The 23,630-nt window shown below is 42.3% G+C and overlaps 1 protein-coding gene across 1 annotated transcript; it reads right to left on the bottom strand.

Moving 5' to 3' along the window:
- Nucleotides 1–2,454: 2,454 nt before the first annotated feature.
- On the bottom strand, nt 2,455–23,417 carry LOC311048854 (delayed-rectifier potassium channel regulatory subunit KCNS2). Its single transcript, XM_084062175.1, has 10 exons — nt 23,089–23,417; nt 14,569–14,745; nt 14,053–14,186; nt 13,273–13,434; nt 8,721–8,892; nt 8,550–8,633; nt 7,963–8,124; nt 6,727–6,810; nt 4,069–4,161; nt 2,455–2,973 (listed from the first exon to the last, which is right to left on the bottom strand). The coding sequence occupies exons 2-10, from the start codon at nt 14,737–14,739 to the stop codon at nt 2,572–2,574; spliced, it is 1,464 nt and encodes a 487-aa protein (XP_083918301.1). The 5' UTR covers nt 14,740–14,745; nt 23,089–23,417; the 3' UTR covers nt 2,455–2,571.
- Between the last annotated feature and the right edge of the window lie 213 nt (nt 23,418–23,630).

Below are 23,630 nucleotides of genomic sequence, written 5' to 3' on the forward strand. Positions count from 1 at the left end.
TGTAATGTATGCCCCTCACTACGATGAAAATGTCTAAACATTGTTAGTATTACATACAGCTTTCTTGCATTGTGGCTACAAGTGTGCGACAACTTTCCTTCATACTTTTCAACACAGACCGCGTCTCTTCAAGTTGTGTCCATTCCTCCCCCTATCCTGTTATACTGATATAATCCAGTATTTGGATTTATATCTAAATTGTCCTGCTAGACTACTCTATTTAGACCTATACAGGTTAGTTATGGGAATGTCTTAGCCTGACACTCAGCCTGAATTTTTATTTCTTTTCAGGGGCTGGAGCCAGGCTAGGAATGTCTGGGAATGTAATTGCAAGTACTTTATGGGATAGTAGGCCTATGTAGGATTTTTCACATGGTGTGGACATTACCCACACTGTAAAATCAAACAAATGTAAATGGACCCGTCAAGGGTGATACCCTTTTTTGCAGTGCATTCTTCTCAAAGGCACAAGTCAGCTCAGGTGTGCAAATAAATGTGCTGTGTTGGAAATCAGCAAATGGAACTCTTGTATCATCCTCATAAAAATCGACCATAGTTCATGCATAGAGGAAGGTGGCATGGTGAATTACACCCCACCCCCCATTATACATTAGTTATCTTTCAAGATACCCTGTTGGACACAAACATATTACACAGGTTAAAGGTCATCTGGTTATGTATGTTTGTACAGCTATAAGTTAAGAAAATATACAGCACAATGCTCAATGTATCTACATTTGCCTTGTTGTAGTTGTATTTCCACAGCCTACCCTTAACCCAAACGTTCTTCAGAACAGGTAGTCTAGCATTTGGTTTAGCATCATGAAATGATCTTCATGTAAGTTATATATTCTTTATTGATCCCCGTGGGGACATTCACAATCTTCCTTTGATCTATCCTATCAATCAGGTGCAGTGGGAAGACACTGAGCAGCTCCAGCTCCGAGGCCTATGCCTTGCTCAAGAGCACTGGCAAGACTAATATGCATGCCTTTTGGTGTTGGAGGAAACCCATGTGAATACAGGGAGAACATGCACACTCCACATAGAAAGGGCCCAGTTGGGTTCAAACCCAGGACCTTGTTATGAGGCAACAGTGCTAACCACCGTGCAAACCATATCTTGTCCTTAAACACTCAGAAATTAACATTTCATATTTTCCTGGCTCATTTTTGTTTTTTCAGTGCTACTCACTTCATTTCAGCTTAGTTCCACTCATCGGCTGAGTCCATTGTTAGGTCGCCAGCACTGATCGAAGTCACTTCACAGTACAAGCCAATAGTGAGTCCCAAAGTGATTAGTAAAATAAAGACTGGAGTTGATGCAGCATGTGGTCAATTTGAACAGTGACACACATCCGAAAAATCACCCAAACCTCAAAAAAGGCTAGCCTGATACTCGACTAGCCTGAAGTTCCACTTAGTTTCACATTAATCAGGCTGGAAGTGCTCCCAAGATGCAGGCGTAGCCGAAGTGCAGAAGCGATTAGTTCATCCCTGAACCAGTCACAATAGTAAAGCGGTTCATATCTTTGTCAAGCGACACTGCAAATGGTAAAGTTGTCACATTATTGTAGTTTATGTGGACAATTTACTAATCGAACATTTGTCAGTATGGAGGAGGATGTAACGGTAATTCCTTTTCAAAACAGCTTCAAAAACAAACAGCTTCAACATAAATTCCATCCGCTAATGTTACGCCGCCATCCTGTCAGGAGTTATTCCGTCTGGTTGAAAGTTTTTTTTTAAATGGGGTAACTAGTAGCTGGAGGGCTGGAGCCAGGCAACCAAATGCCAACTGTGAAAATGAATTGTGGTCTGCTCAACCGTAATAGAAGCAGTGTTCCTGAACATTGCCTTGTAGAGCAGTGGTTCCCAACCTTTTCTGGACCAGGGCCCACTTGAAAATCTCATAGGCTTTCGCGGCCCACCCATCTCACCACTTAAAGGGATATTTCACTTTCAAACACGTTTGGGGTCATTTCAACGTCTACTCTGGCTTTTGAGAGCACCCCAGACAGTTTTTAAGTTGCTTGATTCAGTCATGTAAAATTACTAAATGAGGTTAATGTAAAACAAAACGTAAATTAAACTTAATTAAAATCTTAGTGTTTTGCTAATTATTTGGGGGTACCATTTGCAATGTCCTCACAGCCCACAGGTTGGAATCGCTGCTATAAAGCAGTGGTTCTCAACCAGTGGTCCGGGGACCACCAGTGGTCCTTGAGGAGTTTCCAGGTGGTCCCCAGCTAAATGATGGAGATCAGAGTTCATAACCAAATGGACCCTTATAGATCTTTAACTCTTGAGAACATAAAATGAAACCAAATGGACCTTTCCAGACACGGGTCCATTTGGTTTCATTCTACGCTCTCAAGAGTTAAATTATTGTTAAACATCTGCATTACTTAATTTACAAGAAGTCTACACAACTAGAGAAATGGTGGTCCGTGGCTCAAATGTCGAATAAATAATGGACGTTGACATGAAAAGGCTTGAAAACCACTGCTATGGAGGAAGTGGAAGATGAGTGCAGAAGAGGAAATCCATTCTGGCTCCCCGCCAGCCAGCTTCAGGCTCGCGGGACGTAGGATGGATGCTCCATGTAGCTGTAATTCACCACGCCACCTTCCTCCTCAAACTCCACATCATCTTCCTCGTCCAAACACCTGCTGTCTCCATCTGACCCCTCCTCTTCCTCTCCTCTGTCCCTGTCCCCCTGTCTCACGCGGAGCTTCTTCCAGGTGCTGTTGCGCACGGAGGCCTCCAGGGCCTTCTGCTTGCGGTAGAAGAGGGAGAACTTGTTGAAGATGATGGTGATGGGCAGGGCCACCACCAGTGTGCCGCCCAGGATGCAGCCGCTGGCCGCCAGCTTGCCGGCCACCGTCACGGGCACCACGTCGCCGTAGCCCACCGTGGTCATGCTCACCGTCCCCCACCACCAGCACGCCGGGATGGTGTCCAGACCCACGTCCTGGAGGTGGGGGGGGGGGACAAGAGGTTATAGGAGGCTTCAGTGAAGTAGAACATGATGATGAAAACAGATAGGGTGGAGAGAGAGAGAGAACGGAAGGGAGAGAGGGAGGGAGAGAGACGAGATTCATGGCCATAGCTGAGTGGGTAGAGGCCGGAAACAGAAGGTCTCCAGTTCGCGCCCCGGGCTGTGTCGAAGTGTCCCTGAGCAAGACACATACTGTAACCCTTAGCGGTTTTCTGAAAAAAACATATGTTTCTATATCGGTGGTTCTCAAACTTTTTCATGTCAAGGACCCCCAAAATTGTATGTATTTAGCTCAATTGTATATCTGCTATTTTTGAATAGCCAAAGTAAAAAGCTAAAATGACACAGATGCGTTCTCGGATTGAATGGGTTAACTGCCATAGAGTATAAGAACTAGAGAATGGACGGCTCTGCCCCCACCTATTCATTCAAAGAAGTCGCTCACCCAGCACATGAAGCAACTGAGCACGGATTGAGCACTAAGCAGGCACAGTAGAGCTTTAAATAGGGAAGTCTTGCAACAGATTTGATCACCAGGACAGGGCAGCCTCAATAATCCTCTGCGGTCCTGGGGGCTTGTTAACTGCCCCCTGTAGCGCCCACTGCTCCTAATAGCTAGGATGGGTTAACAACTTAAACCCCAGCATCCATATTGTGGGGAAAGCTTTAGCTGAAAATAGCAGAACACAAGAAAACTGAAAATACACTAGTATAGAGCCCTGAGGGATTCCGCGCAACCATATGGGGCTTAAGTGGTTAAATGCAGAGGACACATTTCACATAATAATGTGCGAATATACATTACAAATACCCCAAAGGAGTGGGGACCATATTATTATTATTATCAGCATACTCCATAAATGGGGATTTGTGGATGTATTGACATTTTATGGAGATCCGCTGATCCAACCGATTTCCCACTAGGCGTGTCACACCCTCGGGTCTGAAGTCGGTCCGTCGGACGGTCCTCGATATACGTGAACTACAGACGGACGGACACACGGACAGAGATTTCAGTTCAGTCATCTCATCAACAAAACGTCCATCCAGATGAAAGCCAGACCATACCTCCTCGTATTCAGCAGTGTAAGCCATTCCAGAAAACACAGACACGCCGACAGCCAGGTAGAGCAGCAGAATGCCCACCTCCCGGTAGCTGTGCTGTAGACGGAAAACACATGGAAGATTATTACAACACTGGTTCTCAACCTGTGGGCCAGGGCCCACTGGTGGGCCGCAAGGGTAGTGCAAGTGGGCCCCAAAATAATTGCCAAAACACTAAGATTTTAATGATAATATAACATTAATATAAAAAAAGACTAATGTAAAAAAAAAAGCCATGGTATTTTTTAAATCATGGCTTCCGATAAATAGGAACATCTGCATCATTTTCCCTTTAGGAACTGTACAAGAAGAAGTGTGTAGTCAAAGCTCAGTGCGTCATCAAGGACAGGCACCACCCCAGCAACAAACTGTTCATACCCCTACAACGACCGCAGCCAGGTAAGGCCTACCGTAGTATCAAGGGCAAGACCACCAGGTTTAAGAACAACTTCCACGCGACTACCATCAGACTGTTGAACAAGGCCTGACCACCCGTCTGTCACCAGGCTGGCAGTGGACTTTCACTTGTCCTTGGGAATCTAACATGTGGATTTGACCTGTAAACGTGGTTGAACCTGATAATATGTTGACACTCTGTTTGCACTTTATCTGATGTATAATGCTGCTTTGTGGACCGATCCAAGTGCTACCACCTTTTTGCCTGACCTTATGCAGCCTAATGTCTAACCTCCTGTACATACAGTTCAGCTGGATTATGCTGTGTATGTAGATATCGTTGAAAGATTTCCTTTCTCCTTGCTCACCCTTGTCTCTCCTTCCTTTTCTGTTCTCTTCCTAAAAACAACAAAAACGATTGTTCCGTTACATACCTATAGCGGTCCATTTGCGGTCTGGGGACCCCATGGTGGACCCCGCACCATATGTTGAGACCCATTGCTTTAACTCAGCCTCTCTGGCACTCCAGCCAAAATAACATCTCTTCCACTCAAACTCTTTTAATAACAGAACTGCTAGATTCTGCTGTTTCTCTAATACAATTACTGTCTATTGATTTGTGACTGTAGGACACGATGCTTTATTGTTTTGCTTTCTTCAAATGCAGATGGGAAGAAAAAAAAAACACCCTCGTTCCCCTAGCATTTGATAAATGTTTCATATGGTATAACGAGGAAAGATGGGAGACATCAGCAGAGCGACCAGTGAATGCACTTAGGCATACACTTTTAGTTTCGTTTAAACAGGGAAGGATTTTACTGAGCATAAAAGCATTTTTGTTTTCGGTTACACGCATCTAGGAGCTGCTCAGTATGATTACAGCCTTCTCCTATTGGCCACCGAGCAGCTACATTTAAAGATAGTGTAAATCAGTGGTTCTCAAAGTGGGGTCCAGGACTCCTTGAAGGGGTTCCAAGGGGCCCCTTCAAGGACCCTTTTATACAAGCATTTAACCAGAGTCGTGTGTGGTTTCTGGGTTAGAATGTATTAACAAAAAATAGAAAGGCTAAAATATGTTTTCCAGCTTGAGGAATTCATACCAAAACATGAACCTGAAACAGACAAGCATATCAAGTGGATTTGGGTCAAATGTCATTCATTGAGATGGGTCAGAGTTTATTACAAGTGATAGTGTAATGTGATCTATTTGTACTACTCACTGACATCCTACATATAAATAAGGAAACCTCTGTCATCAAAACCTGCCATTGAAACCTGTCATCAAAACCTGTCTGTTCTGCGTGGTTCTCCTCAGTGGCTGGAGCAATTGATCTGAATTTGCACACGGGCATTGACCATTAGCATAAGCACAAAATAAAGAAGGCAATTTTTCGGAGTTCGGGCTATGGGATCTATCGTCACCATGGTTACAACCCCGCAAGCAATGGGATGATCACTGCCAGATAGAGAACGCTGAACTTGAAAGGACTTTCATTTACGGCCCATGTCCACATACACACTGCCTTTATACACACTGCCTTTAATGAGCGGGAGGGCGCTTTGGATATCATCTTAATAGCACTAGCACGTAGATTCACACATGTAATGTTTTAATCCAGGTTGTGTTACTAGCACACATAGCTGCGCTCAAACAGCTCAAACATCAACTTCTCATGGTTGTGGGAGCAACGAGTCCGCAGGTACGTGTGCGTTCGCTGTGGGTCCACGACACAGCAACGGGTCGCACGCAAGCTCACGTGCCAATACATAACTAAAAGTCTGCAAATACTTTGACTGCGTACATCCCTGGGTATGGACTAGTTACATTACATTCTATGTTTATGGGGATTCTTGTAATGATATCACTGCTATGGGCTCATAGAGTAAATAGTATAGCATAACTGATTCTGCGGGAGGGGAAACATATATGTGCTTTTACTGGAAAGTGATACAAGTTGTGGGAGCTCGAAAGCACATCGAGAGAACACAGAATGATGTCTTTGTAGGGCTGGGCATTATGGGCAATATGGACAAAATGAAAACCATTTTATATTTATTTTGCTTTCGTTTTAGTCCTATTTCACTTACTGCTTTAGTCCTATTACACTTTGTCATAATCACACACACACACACACACACACACACACACACACACACACACACACACACACACACACACACACACACACACACACACACACACACACACACACACACACTCCTCACCCGTAGTGTTGCTCCCAGAGAGCGGAGCCCTGTTGAATGTCTGGCCAACTTCAATACTCTGAAGATCCTCATCAACCTGAAGACCTGAAAAGAGAGGGAGACACAGAGAGAGAGAGAGAGAGAGAGAGAGAGAGAGAGAGAGAGAGAGAGAGAGAGAGAGAGAGAGAGAGAGAGAGAGAGAGAGAGAGAGAGAGAGAGAGAGAGAGAGAGAGGTGTTCACTCACAAGGGGTCTCAGTTGCTGTAGGACCAGGTCTTCATGACCTGTGATGTTAGGGCGAGTCATTAGGGACAGAGGGGTGACATTTCTTGGGGACCAGGACAATGCAGGACATCTTCCACAGCTGAGGCACCTTCCCCAGCCTCAAGGAGAGGTTGAAGAGGTCCCTGAACGGAACAGCAAGCTGCACACTAACATTCCCTCAGCACCTGAGAGCTGATGTTATCCGGTCCCACTGCTTTCCTGGTGTCGGTCTGGGCAAGCTGGTGTTGCACCTGGTCAGTGGTGAGGACCAGGAATGGAGGGGCTGAAAGGCCTCACGGCTGTCATCTAGCACAGCACCCATGGGGCAGCTACTGGTCCTGCAGGCATTCAGCTCGGCCGCTGCGAGTCCGTGTCTAGTCCCACTGGTGTTCGACACGGCCGTGGCAGGTTGGGCACCGTCTGCACCGTTTGCACCCCCCCCCCCCCCCCCTCAGGTCAGGCCTGATGAAGGCCAGGATTGTTTGGCCTTGTGTACCTGATATATTTTGCTCAGTAAGCATGTTCTGAATTACAAGCTGTGGCAGATGTTTTCTTTTCTTTGAATCAATGAATCAATGAATTTATTTGGTGATAAAAAGGAAAGAGCACATCAGCACTTACACAACATAAACATATACAATATAGCAGACGCAATATGACAGAGGATAAAAAATAAAATAAAGCCCTAAGGCTCATTTCCATTATGGTCCGTCTTACTTGCCTCTCTTCATTCAATTCTCCAGACAGTCAAGTAATAGAGAAAATAGTGTTTTCATGAGGTGAAGTGAGTGAGTGAGTAAGAAAGAAAGACTTGGGGAAAAACATCCTGTATTTGATACATTCTTTCTCAGCAACCTGCAGACATAAATACTAAATGAAATCTTGCACATAATGTACATAAATAAGTTATTGGAAGCGACATATAAGTTGTTCCACATCATAAATGTGTAAACAATATCACATCAAATAATAATAAACCAAATGCGGATCTAACCTGCATGAGACGTCCCACATCTGACAGTTCGGACTCGGAGCCCACCACCAGGTCAAAGAGCAGGGTGATGTAGATGGGGAACACAGACACCATGTCAATCATGTTGAGAGGATGATGGAAGAACTTCCTCCTGTTAGGAGCCAACAGCAGCCTGGTCACCACCTCCAAGAGAGACAGAGTGACAATAAATAGCAACACACTTCATGACGATGTTAGTATTTCTGTGCCTACAGTATTTGATTGATTGAACTATGTTTTTGACAAAACATTACATGAACATATATTAGTAAATATCTGTCAAAAGGAAAACAAACACATCAAATCTTGAGAGCTTATTTCCATTGTTTGAGTGCAAATGTGTTTAAACTGATTGCCTTACACATTTGTACTCAAAGGACTGCAATAACACATGAATTCTGTGTGATCCAATCAGCTTGATGAATTGAATAGATAGGACCACAATGGAAACAAGCCCCCAGGGCTTTTTGGGTTATCCTTTTAGCATTATTGTATAACTGTACCACTGCACTTTTAGCAAACTGTTAATAAAGTATTCAATCAATCAATGGAAATAATTGTGTGTCTACCTCGAAAGTGAACCAGGAGGTACAGAAGACCTCCAGGGCTTGCATGGTGGGGTCCTCAATTAACTTTCCATCTTCATCAAAGTTCTGAGAGGGACAAGAGTAGAAGTGGCCATAAAGGGATTTCTGCGCCCACCTGTGCATGCATGCATGTATACATGCATACATACTAACCTGGTACTCAGGTATGCTGTTGATACACATTGTAGCGACGGATGTAAGGACCACTCCAATGGAGACCAGGCTGAATAGCTTGGAGGGGATGGAGTAGCCTGGGTTCTCCAGGGTCAGCCACAGACACTTCCTGATGTGGCCGTAGCGCATGTCCTGGAAGTGCAGAATGTCTCTGGAAGGAGAACGAGGTGATGTTTGAGAACAAGACACAGAGTCTAATACCGCTGTAGCTTCCCTGTGCAGTCTGTAGCTATGGATAGCAAGTTACTAATTGTGCACAGTTTGTGAATGAAGCGCCGCTGATGTGCTAAACAGAGCTTTGTGTGCTAATGTGCTTGATCATGTGCTATAAAGCTTGGCCTCGTGGTTGGCTGTATGCACCTAGCATCGTGGCTCTGGGCACAGCGTTAGCGAGCCCTCACTAGCGCTCCGCCAGGAACTGTATATTTCCCCATAGACTGTAAAGTGCTATGTCCAAACTGTAGTCAAAATAAAGAATATAATTTCGCTACTCATTGAAACAAAGGCAGTTTTATGATGTTGAAAGACTATATTCTCTGTGGTGGGAAGCCTCTCAGAACCCCACCTTTTGTGTAAAATCCACTTTTTGGCCAGAAAATAAAGTATGTCCTGTCCACCAGATGGAACATTTTTCAAGTGTGTCACCTACAGATCTGGTCAATAGAAAATGCTGATAGGCTTTCAACATCATAAAACTGCCTTTATTTCCGTGAGCAGCAAAATTATATTCTTTATTTTTGCTCAAGTGTAGCGATCGTACAGCTGGTCATTTTACAGTCTATGGCAGAGCGTTAGAGAGAACTCGCCAACGCTCTGGACCAGATCTAGCAGCGTGAGGTGAGCTGTGATGGGCGTAGCAGCATCAGCTGAGCTGTGGTTCATTGTGATTGGTCTACTTTTTGTGGCAACTGTGACTGGCTTAGCAGCATCAGCTGAGCTGTGTTTGGTCAACTTTAGGGCTGGTACACACTGCAAGACATTAGGTCCGATATTGCTGTCGCCGACATTTTTTGGCGCTCGCCGACAAAACCTCCCGACCTGACGCAGATCGGCCTTTGTTCGGCGAGATAATGCTCTGTGTGTGTGAAAGGCTCTGCGACCCGATGTGGCCGCGATTCTCCGCTCTGCGACGGCTTTCCGACCGTTTTCAGATATCTAAATTGTTAGATATTCATCTCTGTCTGGGACAGGACAACAGACAACATCATACACTATGAACGGGGCTGCGAGCACCTTGCGAGGAGATGCACGCTACAGCCAATGAGAGCACATTACAGCCACCGTGAGGGGAGCGTCGCTGGACCTGACCACAACAAACAGTCCCTACCGCAATATTACCGTCCAGTCCTGTAATAAGTTAACATTATAAGAGAGAGAGAGAGCGAGAGCTCTCTGTCTCTCTCTCTGTGTGTGTGTGTGTGTGTGTGTGTGTGTGTGTGTGTGTGTGTGTCGTTGTTTGTGTTGCCAGATTTTGCGAGAGAAATAAGCAACCAGGTTTGTGAAAACAAGCCCAACAAAAGTGACTATGAGCACTTTAAGCCTATATACAAATACATTGGATACTTGAAAATAGACGATCTACAAGCTCACGTTGTAGATAGGCTATTTTTAAAGAAGACATTTGGGGGGGGGGGGGGTGGAATATTTACAAAATCCACACAGATCTTGAATGGGGGTCTATGGCACAACATGTTTTCAGAAGGGGGAGGTCTGCGCCTCTGTGGACAATTAATTATTATTATTAATTTGGGGGTCCTTGCCATGAAAATGTTTGAGAACAACTGGTTCAAACAACATTAGGAAACAAGGCCAAAAAAACAACTACACTTTCAAGCAACTTTACAGAAAAACAATCCCAAAGTCGCTTATAATAAGCAGACATGGCACTGACCGCTTCTGCGCTCTTGACGAGCGAGCGAGACAGAGAGCGAGAGAGGGGGGAGAGAGAGAGGGCCCGGGGGGAGAGGGAGAGAGGCATATCACGGGATACGTCGATTAAAATGAATTGGAATAAACACAAATGTATGTATTGGGTCTGACTCTGGAGATAGCATCCTAGTGAACTATCCTACAGTGTGTCAGCCCTTGTCGGGGATCAATCGTGTTGTGAAGACCACAACGATATTATGACAGCCGATTTCAAGAAATAAACTCCTGCAGTGTGTTATGCTTAACGATCAGATGACCCCCCGACCACTTTAAGGTCTTGCAGTGTGTACCAGCCCTTAGTGGGGACTGTGATTGGCGTAGCAGCGTCAGCAGAGCTGTGTGGCTCGCTGTGATTGCTTGACTTTTGTGAGGACAGAGAGACAGACAGAGAGACAGACAGAGATACAGACGAACCGTGTTATAGACGGCTGCCGTCTAGAAGGGAGAGAGAGAAAGGGAGTTAGGTTAGGGAGTTAGGAAACAGAGGGAGTTTTCTGGCTGTTTGGTTGCCGTCTGAGTAGATCGGGTGAATGAAGATAAAAACATTGTAAAGTGAACTTCTCTAACGATCCAATGTGTTTTTTATAGTTAAGAGTTATTCCAAAACCGATATAGTATCGGAATACCCTCAAGTGCAATATTACACTTGAGGGTGGCTTTATCGTGCTTATTGGCACTGATGCTTGCGGAACTCGGCTCCCTTTCACCCTCCTCTGTAATATTAATTAATTGAAACTCATACTACACTCTTTAAAATATGCTCCCATACTTCCTATTACTGTATTATGGCATAGATGACTGCTAAGTGCACTTTGGTTGAATGGACATTAAAACAATCTCATTGCAAATCAATAACCAGTTTAGTTGCTTTATATATTTTTGTTTTGGACTCAAAATAATGTAAAAGAAAGTGCTTGACAGAACAGGGACAAATCTAATAAATACACAGCCAGCTAAACTGAGGTAAAATACAATTACAATAAAAGATTTTAACTGCCAAGAGAAGGGATGAAAAAAAAACGGGGGGAACTAAGAAGGTCTATCTGTTTATCTTAAATATAAGTGAAAGTGGCTGCCGGTAGCCAAGTTGGATGCTTTACTATGCTTTGAGTGATGTAGCAGGTTTGTATGCAGGAGGGGAGGAGGAGAGCAATGGATTATTATCAGGGCAGGGCGATGACTTCAAATCATTATCACGATTATTTAAACATTTTGCCTCAATTACGATTAACAAACGATTATAAAGAAAAAAGTGGAAATAGCGATCAACAGACTCAGTGAGCTTGTAGATCGGCTATTTTCGCATGCCACCATTGTACAATGAAGAATAATTACAGGGCTTAAAGGTTGTTTTTTTACAACAAAGGTTATTTTATTAGATTGTAATGATAATAATTAAAAGCTGAGTGTTAAAAAAATCATGTATTGCTTTCTATCGTTATAGTGATTTTAGTGATTTTTAACTGGGGGGCGGGGGTTACAGTTCAAGAGTTATAGGCCAAAACGTGAATCTGCCTGTTAACAGTGCCACCATGAAGCTGATTTGAAAATGTAGGGTGGCATTTCTTCCCTGGCCTAGTGGGGATGTGCGTACAAAGTTTCACAGAAATCGAAGGCTGCGTTCATGACTATTTACCAATGGACAGAATGCCCCTGCCCCCCATTTAAAAATCACTAAAATCACTATAACGATAGAAAGAAATACATGATTTTTTAAAATTATTATCATTACAAACTAATAAAATAACCCTTGTTGTAAAAAAAAAACTAAGTTGTCCTTTAACTGATTAATTAGACTAATCGATTTAGTTGATTATTTTTTTATTGTTGATTTGTGAATATATAAGAAATACAAAAATAAAGTTATAAGTTATTGATTAACGTATATGAGCAAGATTAAGTCGGATAGAGGTTCAAATTATCGGTTTCGATATATTTTCGGTTAATTGCTCAGCCCTTATCATACTGTAATTCCCCTTGTTTATTGGTAGGGGGCACTGAGGTTGTGTTATGACCCTTGCTGCAGCTTTTCATGACAGCTTTTTCTGTCAGCGAAGGAACTTGAGAAGGCATTGATGAATATTGAGTCGAAAGGTTAAGGTCACAGTCAAGGTCCAGGTCAAAGGGCAGATTTTCATGAAATGGAGCTGCAGGAAGTAGTGCTGTTGTTCTGCTCTGCCAACAGGGCTCAAGGGAAGTTTCCAAGGACTGAACAGAACCCTTCAAGTGCTGAGGAAATGAGGGTGCTAAACCACAGTTTTTCAACATCTGGTCCGGGGCCCACCAGGGTTCCAAATGTACGCTTACAGGTTTGTAATTCTGAAAGTGTACTAATGGAAATGTTTATAATCTTTGGGACCCCAATCGACACAGCAGCACATTGATATATATAAGAAATTAAAAATACAGTTAACAAAAAACCTGCTTCTCAATTACTCGATTAACATACAGTACATGAGCAAGTCATGGAACAGTCATGTCTCCTAATCACCATGTGGCTGCTTGTGTGCCATATTGTGTGTGCACCTCCAGGTGCATTTTCCTTTTCTTTTTCTTTTATCTGTTTAAGTCAGATATATATTTTCTTTAGTTTTTCTTTTACCTGTTCAGGTCAGATATCTCGTCAACAGAGGTGTCAATGCTGCTGACATCGCTCTCGTCATCCCAGCTGCGATGGCGGCTCTCCAGCTTGCGGTCATGGTAACGGTAACTGCAGCAACTGTCCAAGAAGAACTCATTGATGCCCCAGTACTCAATCTCCTGGCTGGATGTGGAGAAGAGAAAATAATCCATTCTGAACTCACAAAGATGGGTTCAGTTTTTTTATTCTTTCGGAACTCACAAAGATGGGTTCAGTTTTTTAGCACACACAAAGTGGAAAGTCGGCCGGATCAGCGGATCTCCCAAAAAACTGCAAATCCCCATACGTATATGGAGAGTACCTAAAGTCATAGTACTAACGTCATAGGCCGGCCTCACAGCGGCTCGTGCTGCGAGGCCTTGTGAGATTGTAGATAGGTAGTTATTTTCAAAAATGTTTTCCTCTTTCTTATATTATTTGACAATTTGGCCAATGTTTGACCAGTTCTTATAGGACAGTATGGTTTGTTGATTACTTTTAACACAGTATTTTCTTTTTTAGGTATTGAAAAGGTCTTCAAAGTCCTGAAATTGTCACTTCACTGTCATCTGGGGACCCCGCCAAAATCATGTGTGGACCCACAGGTTGAGAACCACTGCAGTACAAACAGTACAGTACAGCACAGCACAGCACAGCACAGGACAGGACAGGACAGGACAGGACAGGACAGGACAGGACAGGACAGGACAGGACAGGACAGAGTCAGAGACAGAGTCAGAGACAGACAGAGGATTGTTGTACCTAAAGGAGAAGACACACAGCTCGTCCATGATGTGCAGTTTTCCAGTCTGATAGAAGTGGAGCACATAGGGGAACAAACCAGGGTTCCTATCAAAGTAAAACTCCTTCTGCTGAACATCATAGTCATCACACACCTACAGCACAGGAGGAAGGAATGATGAGAAAGACAAAAGCTTTGATAGTTTTTATGGTAATGTTCAGTGCTGGACAGTAGTGTTCAGTGGTCGGGCAGACACCTCTTATCTCCGTATTTTAACTTTTTATGTTTTTTCGTAAATTACTGGTTTACTTGATCATACTACAGTGTCTCACAAAAGTATCAAAAGTAGCAGATATACAAGCTTTGAGTTTGTAGATCTGCTACTTTTGCTGTTTTTAAATTTGAACCCTGAAAAGTAATTTAATTTGGAGATATGAGGTTTCTAGACTTTCCACCCGACAGGCGATATTTAATGTAGAGCGAAAACAGAAAAGCCCTGAGGGACTTCAGTGGTTAATGTTGTGTGATGTATAAACCTGCAGTATGTCCTCCTCAGAGTCGCAGGCCAGCAGTTTTCCCAGTCTGGTGTCAGGGAACTTCTTCAGAGTGCTGGAACAGAGACTCCTCTTCAGACCCCCTACGTTCACATGAACCAGGCCCTCCTCAGGGCCCTGGTGCACCCAGTGGGGGAGCCTCTCCTTCACCATGATGATCTAATGATGATTGAAAAATATTGAGACGTTTAAAGAAAAAGGGGTCCTGGTGACTCGGTGCATATTTAACAATTCATTCATAATAGTGAATGAATTGTAAATACTAGCCTCCATACACGTCATTTATTCATTCCCTCCCTCCCCGTCCGTCTCTCTCTCTCTCTCTCTCTCTCTCATATGTCCAAAACTGTTACTTTTCAGGATTCAAATTCAAAAGTAGCAAAAGTAGCAGATCTACAAGCTCGAAACGCGTCGCTTTGCGCCCCGTTTCGAGCTTGTAGATCTGCTACTTTTGATGCTTTCGTGTGACGCTGTAGTATGATCAAGTAGGGCGTTCATTTACGAAAAAAAACGTTAGAATATGGAGATAGGGGGTTTCTGCCCGACAACAGTGATATATTAGCTGTGTTCACTCTATTGCTTTTAAACAGTTGTAACATGAGTTCATAAATCTGACTCATTGCTTGGGGAAACCTCAGTGAAGCAGGGAGCAGAGGTATCCCTTTTCAGAGCTGTAAGTCGTGTTTCACCTCAGGTCAAGTGTGACTGTAATGTAATTTAGCAACATTAGAGGCTGTAATTGCAGGCTGTGAGGAAATGGCTTCTGGTCTCACAGACAGGTAGCTGTGCTGATGTGGATTTAACACAATTAGACCTACTGCAGTATGTGGATGTCTCCCTGTATCCGTCCCACGCTCTGCTTTTCTCTCACATCTTCAAAATACTACTATTGGTCTATAAAGCACTGATCTTGCACTGATAAAGTACATTTCTGATCTTCTGCTGTGTTATGAACTGCACTCCACTTTGTTCAGTTTTTATGCAAGCACCACATACAGTATGTATATGGAACTCCTGGTAGGCTATATGCTATAAATCTCTGTTCTTTTAAATCAAAGCTGAAGCCTTTTCAGTTTGCCCGCTGCCTTTTATTGACACTTTTGATTCATTTCTTGCACTGCACTTTATTCTCATAGTTTTCAAATGTAATTTCATAATGTGTTTATTTTGTCTCTATCAGACTGTTGAACAAGGCATGAACACTGCCTGCCACCAGGCTGGCCTGTCGCACTTCCCTCATGTAGAGTACGTTCCTTATGTGGATTTACCTTAAATGGATTTTACCTACAGTATGTGAAATATGTGGTTTTTACCTTTCCTTGTTGAACCAACTGGTATAGCTCACAGCACCTTAAGAACACTTTACGTGCTGCTAATGTAACCTTGCCTCATAGCAGCATATGTTATGCACACACCTGCATATGATGCCAATGTTAAAGAACATGCACACACCTTTTTTCTCCTGTCTCTCCAGCTGTTACTCTAACAAGTAAGACGTGCGAACGCGGGAAGCGAACGCAAAAAAAAAAAAAGTAACCAATAAAAAATAAAATAAAATACAAAGAAATTCTGCGTTAAAAGGAGCATCTTAGAAAAATACAAATTCACAAAAAAAAAACTTTGAATGTTTTTGAACAATTCAACAAAGTGTTTGAAGTGCCTGTTTCACCCACTTCCGGGGGCGGAGCCAAAATCCGAGTCCAAAGTATTTGTTCGTAGACCCCCACTTAGGGGGGGTAGAAAAAGTTTTGGAGCGATTGGGGCACTTTTCATTTAACATGGGGTTTCAATGGGGAGTTTTTAGGAGGCTTCTCCGGGGCGTGGCTTCCGGGGGAAGGGGCGGGCTTAAACGCAACCTTGACAGGTGTGTTCAGTTTTCAAAGACCTTTCATTTGATGTATGGTACGTCTATATTGGACATTTACTTGGCTGCACACAGGCAGTGCACACAGAGACACACGCAGAGCCACACGCAGAGCCACAACCCAAGCACGGTGTCATAGTAGGCTCCACTTGCGCTTGCGTTCCCAATAACTCTAGCCTCTCTTTTCTCACTAAATCAACAAATGATGGAGCGCAAGAATTCCACCCACTTCTTTACGCCTGTAATCCTGTGATGAGACAATAAAGCTGATTCTTCTTTTGTGATGTTTTAATACTTTTAATGTTTGTGTAAAACTTTGTGTAAAACAATGAACTGCCTTGTTGAAATGTGCTATACTGTACAAATAAACTTGCCATGCATTGGTGTTACAGTGGAGCTTCAGTCTGGTACCACATGTACAGAAAGCTTCCCTGACAGTATGTTTCAATGTACAGATATTTTTTTTATATTATGTTGTTTATACTGATGCTAGGTTCTTGGTTCACCTATGATCCTAGATTACTGAGGCACTACACCAGGGGGTATTCAACTAGATTAGGCAGGGGCCACAATTGTAAAATGACTTGGAAGTCGGGAGCCACAAGACAAAAATAAAGAAATGATTGATTTAATCGGAAACCGGTAAGGAACCGGTCGGTTAAACAGTTAATTTATTTATTATTTTATTTATTGTGTGGTGCAAAGATACTTTCCAAACCCAAAGGGACGACGGGATCTGCAACTGCTCAATTCTGCCTTAAGTTATACATAGAGGAATAAACAGTAGTGTATAAAGTACTTGAAAGCCATACTTGAGTAAAATAACAGATATTTCACTTGAACCCATTTAGACCTGAGGCCGATTCTAAAAATACCTTCTAAACCCTAACAGTTTTCTGAAAAACCTTGGCAACATCTAAAATGACACAGATGCTTTCCCGGATTGTAGGAGTTAAAGATATTTTTACTCCTGTAAAGAATAAATTCACCCATAAGGAAATCCCTTGGGTCAAAGTGTTAAACTAGCTCACATACTGTAACGTACTTAAAGGACGACTTCACCACTTTTCAACCTATCTTCATATAATAGGTCCTCACCAATGCTCATGATAAAATGATTTTAAAAAAATCTACTTGGTCTGTGTCTCATAGGAGGGCTGTGGACAGTCCAGAAACCCGTCTACCAGTGACATCATCGTTAGGCATGATTTTTTTTCCCAAAAAGATTTAAAAAAAATTATTCAGATTTTTATTAAGGGGAGAACGATGGGATCTATTATTGCATTGCAAATTTCCAGGAATACAAAGCCTGCAGTTTCTATTAGCTTGGATTCCCCATCGATGATGTCACTGGTAGACAGGTTTCTGAACTGTCTACAGCCCTCCTCTGAGAGACAGACTGATTAGAAAAAAATGGTACCATTTTATCATGAGCATTAGTGAGGACCTATTATATGAAGATATGTTGAAAAGTGGTGAAGTCGTCCTTTAAGAAAAGTATCTGGTGTTAAAATTAAGTGTCAAAAGAAAAAGTTAAAGTATCAAGCATTCCATAGTACAAAGAAACAAAACAGCCAGAAACATGTTTTTTGTTTCTCTCCTTGCGTTATAATTAACCGATTTTAACTTTTTGAAAACTTTTAATAAATCAATAAAGAGACTGGATAATTTGTCCCAGTACAAATATTTCAGGTGAATGACCTACACCTGTCAGTGTGTTCAGCTTACATTTCCAAGTAGCTTGTGGCTAGACTACTACTTTCAAAAGTTACGTCAAAGGTTACGTCACTACATTTTCAATTGCACATCAACACAAAAGAGCACAGCATGAGTTTTAAGTGGATTTTGTCCATCACACCAAAGAAAGAATTCTCCATCTCATCCATTAACTTTCACACAGTCGTATGTTTCCTTCAATCACTCAATAGGAGCCTGGGCTGACTGTCACGATGAACTCTCAGCTAATGGTTCAAGAAACAGCATGTGTGCCCTTAAATGGAGTTGGTACAACTGATGTTCGGGAGGTTTGACCAAGGAGAAGACAACCAATCACAACTCTAACCAGCTACCGGCAACTCCACCCCGTGCCAACCTGTGCCAACCACTCACCCACCTCCAATCAAGCCGACAACTCCTCCCCTGCCAACTACCGGGGTATTTAAACCCAGATTTCAAAAATGGCGTTGCTAGTTTCCAGGTCCCTAAACCTACCTCTGCATGGCTTACGCCTCGGACCCCTAAGCCAAAGTATCTGGGTCCACGACCCCCCCAGGAATATCCCTCCTTGGCCACACCCCCTCCTTCCCATGTCCAGTGCTCTTGACCATCTAAGCCGCACACTCCACGCTTGCGTGTAGTGATGTAACTTCTTAGATGATCACGCCGGCACTCACCCCCATGCCCTTGGCCATCTAAGCCGCACACTCCACGTTTGCGTGTACTGATGACCTTAGATGACCACGACCATACTCCTGGATTTATTCAATAAACAACCTTAAACCTATTTTGTCTGATGTTTGGTCTTTCCTAGTGAACAGACAGGTGCTCAAACATGAACAAAAAAAAACTTTCATTCATACATGTACGAACATAGGAAATCTTTCACCATGTCAGCATGCCTCTCCAATTCTCTTCTTTCTTTGACAACATTTACCCATGCACAGAACACATTGAAATATGCTACCTACTTCCTTCTCGAATTCAAATTCAAAGCCACTCTAAAGGCCTGGCAAAGATATTATCCTCTCAAACATTAAAATATGACGTTAGTGCTTGAATTAAACATTCATGAGCTTTGGTTAACGTTTATGAAAAACATTCAAAATGGTCATCCTGTTTTTTTTTGCAGTGAAATATGGAATGTGTTCCAGGTTCACAAGAAAACTCCCCATGGCCTAATTTGTCCCATGGGCCACCAGTTAAATATCACTGCACTACACTGTCTCTCTGCATTTGATGTATGTGTTTGCCTTGCCTTGTAAGTCGCTCTGGATAAAGAGCGCCCGCTAAATGCCTAAATTGTAAATTGTAATAATATAGTCATAGCCTACAGATGGCCAGTCCTTATAGGTTAAAACAAACTCTATAGGCTCAAGACAGACATGTTCCCGTGACTAAAACAGACTCTATAGGCTAAAGACAGACATGTCCCATGACTAAAACAGACTCTATAGGCTAAAGACAGACATGTCCCGTGACTAAAACAGACTCTATAGGCTAAAGACAGACATGTCCCCAGACTAAAACAGACTCTAGTCTGCCACCTATGTTGAAATGTCTGATATGCTGCTAAATGATGTCTCACCTGCTCATGAGACTATATATGTTGTTGTTCAGAAACTGAACAATGTGGGCTATTTGCATTTATTTTTTTCTTTTCCTTTCTGTTATTTTATTGTGTTGTGTTTTTAATTGTGATATGGATCTCCCTGGGTCTGAAATAAAGATTGAATTGAATTGAATACATGCACAATGCCAAAACAATCTGTTGCTATTCCATTGCTGCAATGCACTGCTCTAATGTTGCTCATGCACTGTATCAGTATCTGTTACAACAGTATATATCTGCTGCTTTATCTGCTTTATCTGCTTCAATGTCTCCGCCAGGCCGAAAGGCATGGCGAGAGAGTATGTTTTACCCTCCGTCCGTCCGTCCGTCCGTCCGTCCGTGTGTCTGCGAGCGGCTAATCTCGGGCACCGTTGGCCCGGTCGCTGCGAAACTGTGCACACACACTCCCTGGGTGCCAATTCAGAGTGCCAAAATGTTGCCAAATTTTTCACATGGGCCGATTATAGCGCCACCAGGAGGCCGATTTGTGCAAAACCCATTTTTGGATATTACTCTTATAGATTTTATCCAAACATCACGCAAATCGGTACACATTATCTCTATAGTCATGTGATCAAGACGGATCTATCTGATATGTCATATTCCATCCTGATTGGCTAAGGTTGGCTTCCAAAGTTTGCAGGATTGGTCCATTTTGAACAAAATGTCTCAAATCATGAATGCAGCGTGCGCTTTCTGTGAAAATGTGCACACACATTCCCAATAGGCCAAGGAAGAAATGCCACCCTTTTCACCTTACCGTGTTATAGCGCCACCAGCAGGTTTAATTTATCAAAACACATTTTTGCAACAAAATGCCTCAAATCATGAATGCACGCACATTCCCAGTAGGCCTAGGAAGAAATGCCACCCTTTTCACATTGGTTTATTATAGCGCCACCAGGAGGCCACAATAACCTACCTGACCTGGCGGAGACCTGTGCTCCGATGAGCACTTTTTCTAGTTCCATTATCATTTCTTCTAACCATGCACCATGCAACTTATGTATGTACAGTATATTTATGTTACTCTAATCAACAATCACAACAATATTTGGAAAATCTGACCTGTTTTCCTTGTTCTTACTTTCTTTCTCGTTCTTTCTTTCTTTCTCTATTCTTCTTACCTTTCCTGAAAACTGCAAATGATGGGAGCATCTACGAAAAAGAAATAACACTTGTTTACACCTGTAAACCTGTGAAGTCTAGTTGAAGTCTTGTCAAACATGTCCCCTGACTGAATCAGAGTCTATAGATTAAAACGGAGTCTGCAGGGTACAGTGGATTGCAAAATGCGGTCAAAAGTCCTGTCCCATGGTCAACATGTTAAAGTGTAAAGTAAAACACAGTCTGCAATGTTTCTTCTGTACTGCTGTCTGACAAAGTCAAAATGATCATAGATTGTATATCTTAACATTATCCATCTCATGTTTGACCCATATAGTTGTTAGAACTGAAGTAAACAGTATATTGCCTTTGTACCAAATATGGGCATAATACTTTTAAACTAAACTTTGGTTGTGACCTTTGGCATTTAAACTATACAAAAGTACTTCTGGTTTCGATTGACATAATAGTGTTTTACATATAAACAGTACAGGCTAGCCCTCTACTCACCCTCAGTGGAGTGCAGTGCACCCCCTGACTAATGAACCCATGCCAGGCCTGTAAACACCTGTGACATTTAAGTTACGTGTGTGTGTGTGTGTGTGTGTGTGTGTGTGTGTGTGTGTGTGTGTGTGTGTGTGTGTGTGTGTGTGTGTGAGGACTAAGGAGGTGACTGATAAATGCATTCCTGTGACAGTGCTGTTGTTAAGGGCCCTGTCTCTTGAGTAATGCTGCTTTCACACTGGCACTACAAAGATACAGGCTACAGTAGCGACTGGTGGATTTTTCCCCAGGTAGTGCTACAACAAAAGTCAAACCAATCTATTTTGATAGGCCCTGCCCTAGTAGTAGTCATTCATTTGTGAAAGACAGACATAATTAATGGCATGAGCAAAATTTTAGATTAAGTACTACACCTTTTTGTACCTTTTTGGTTAATAATAAAATGCTGCAGTATTGTATGATTCATATCCATTCCATTCACTGCAATAACAACAGACAAAAAGTTGTTTTGTTTTATAAATTAGGTTACATTATGTTTACAATCTACTTAGAATTTTGGTATGAAAGCCAGCATTCTTAATCCTGTATCATATAAACCATCCCAAAACCCACACACATCGACAACGCATTGTGAGCTTGTCGATCTGCTTGTCGAATTTCTGCGAAAGCTTTACCCACAATACGGATGCTGGGGTTTAAGTGGTTAATTTTCTCTCTCATAACTATTTATAGAGTAGTGTAAAATGCATGCACAGAGAAACATGAGAAGGCATATATAGGCCTACGCCACCAAGGTAAACATTTTTGTGAGTGGATGCATTAGCAAATCAAAATCAATAGTAGGTAGTTAATATGACCCTAGATAGATAGCAGGATCAATAGTTGATATTATCTTACTTACTTTTTTTTAACTAATTGAATTGTAGGCACCATGCTGCAAGCTAATAGCTTAATTCTTACATAATTAAACACCCCCCAACATTTCCAGTTGGGGGGTCCACTGCCAAATACGCTACATATCAATTTGGGGGTCTTTGACATGAAAAAGTTTGAGAACTACAGGCACAATGTTTAGGTAATACAAAATCATCTCTCTCTCTCTCTCTCTCTCTCTCTCTCTCTCTCTCTCTCTCTCTCTCTCTCTCTCTCTCTCTCTCTCTCATTACACAGGGTCCATCCATGCTGTCTGTGGTCCCAGGGGGATTTCCATGCATATACAGAAATAAAGTTGATCTATAATTCAGCAGAAGCAGTGCAGCTTAAAATCCCAGGGCAAGAAAAAAACTGTCCAGTCCAATATCCCTCTTATACAGATTCATAGACAGATTGAATTCAAAGTAAATGTCCAGCAAATAATAGCTCTCCTCAAAATATAGCTATAGCCTAATATTTGTGACTTTTCAAAAACATGGGCTGGAATATGCTGGCATGTTATTATTGTATAGTGTGTGTGTGTGTAGTCTGTTCTCATTTCTGACATTACTCAAATGTGAACTTTTAAGACGTTAGTTTATAGGCTATTATATTACATTATATTAGCTACATTATATTATATATTATGCTATTCTACAAAGCAGGCATTAACTCACATTTTCGTTTGAGCTTGAATATTTAAATACTTGCTAATACAGAATGAAAATTAACATGTTGTGTAATACAAGTTGATTAAAGCATAATAATAAAAATAAAAGAGCCTCACCTGCAAATGTCTTCCAGAAGCTCAGGAATGATTCCCTTTTTAATTGGCTACAGAATCACCCCATGGTAGACAAAGTTTTATAGCTGTCTCTTTTAACGTAGAAAGTAGAAATAATCTTTAACAAAGCCTTAAAAAGCGGAATAAAGTGATCTGTGCAGGCAGAATAGTTCCTTCCTCCATCAGGTGATTTGTTTGAGTGAGTCTCCAGTTCAGTTCAGTTCAGCAGACAGTCTCTCCTCCGCGCGTCTCTCGACACACGAGTGTGAACACTGAACACTTGGCATAGTCCAGCTCTCTTCGGCAGGGAATGCGACCCCATGGTTCTCAAACTTTTTAGTCAACAAAATCATAACGCTGTATATTTGGCCGTGGACCCACATCTGAAAACATTTTGTGCCAGGGACCTCCATATGCGATTTGTGGTGTTGATATTATGTTTTAAAAATAGCCCACATTTTCACATGTCTTTAAAGATGTATTTATTTTAATACATTCTCAGCGCTGAGAATAGCTGACATACAAGCTCACAACCGCGTCGCGGA

The sequence above is a fragment of the Gymnoscopelus microlampas genome (assembly GCF_963454915.1).
Source record: "Gymnoscopelus microlampas genome assembly, chromosome: 7".
Taxonomy (NCBI): Eukaryota; Metazoa; Chordata; class Actinopteri; order Myctophiformes; family Myctophidae; genus Gymnoscopelus; species Gymnoscopelus microlampas.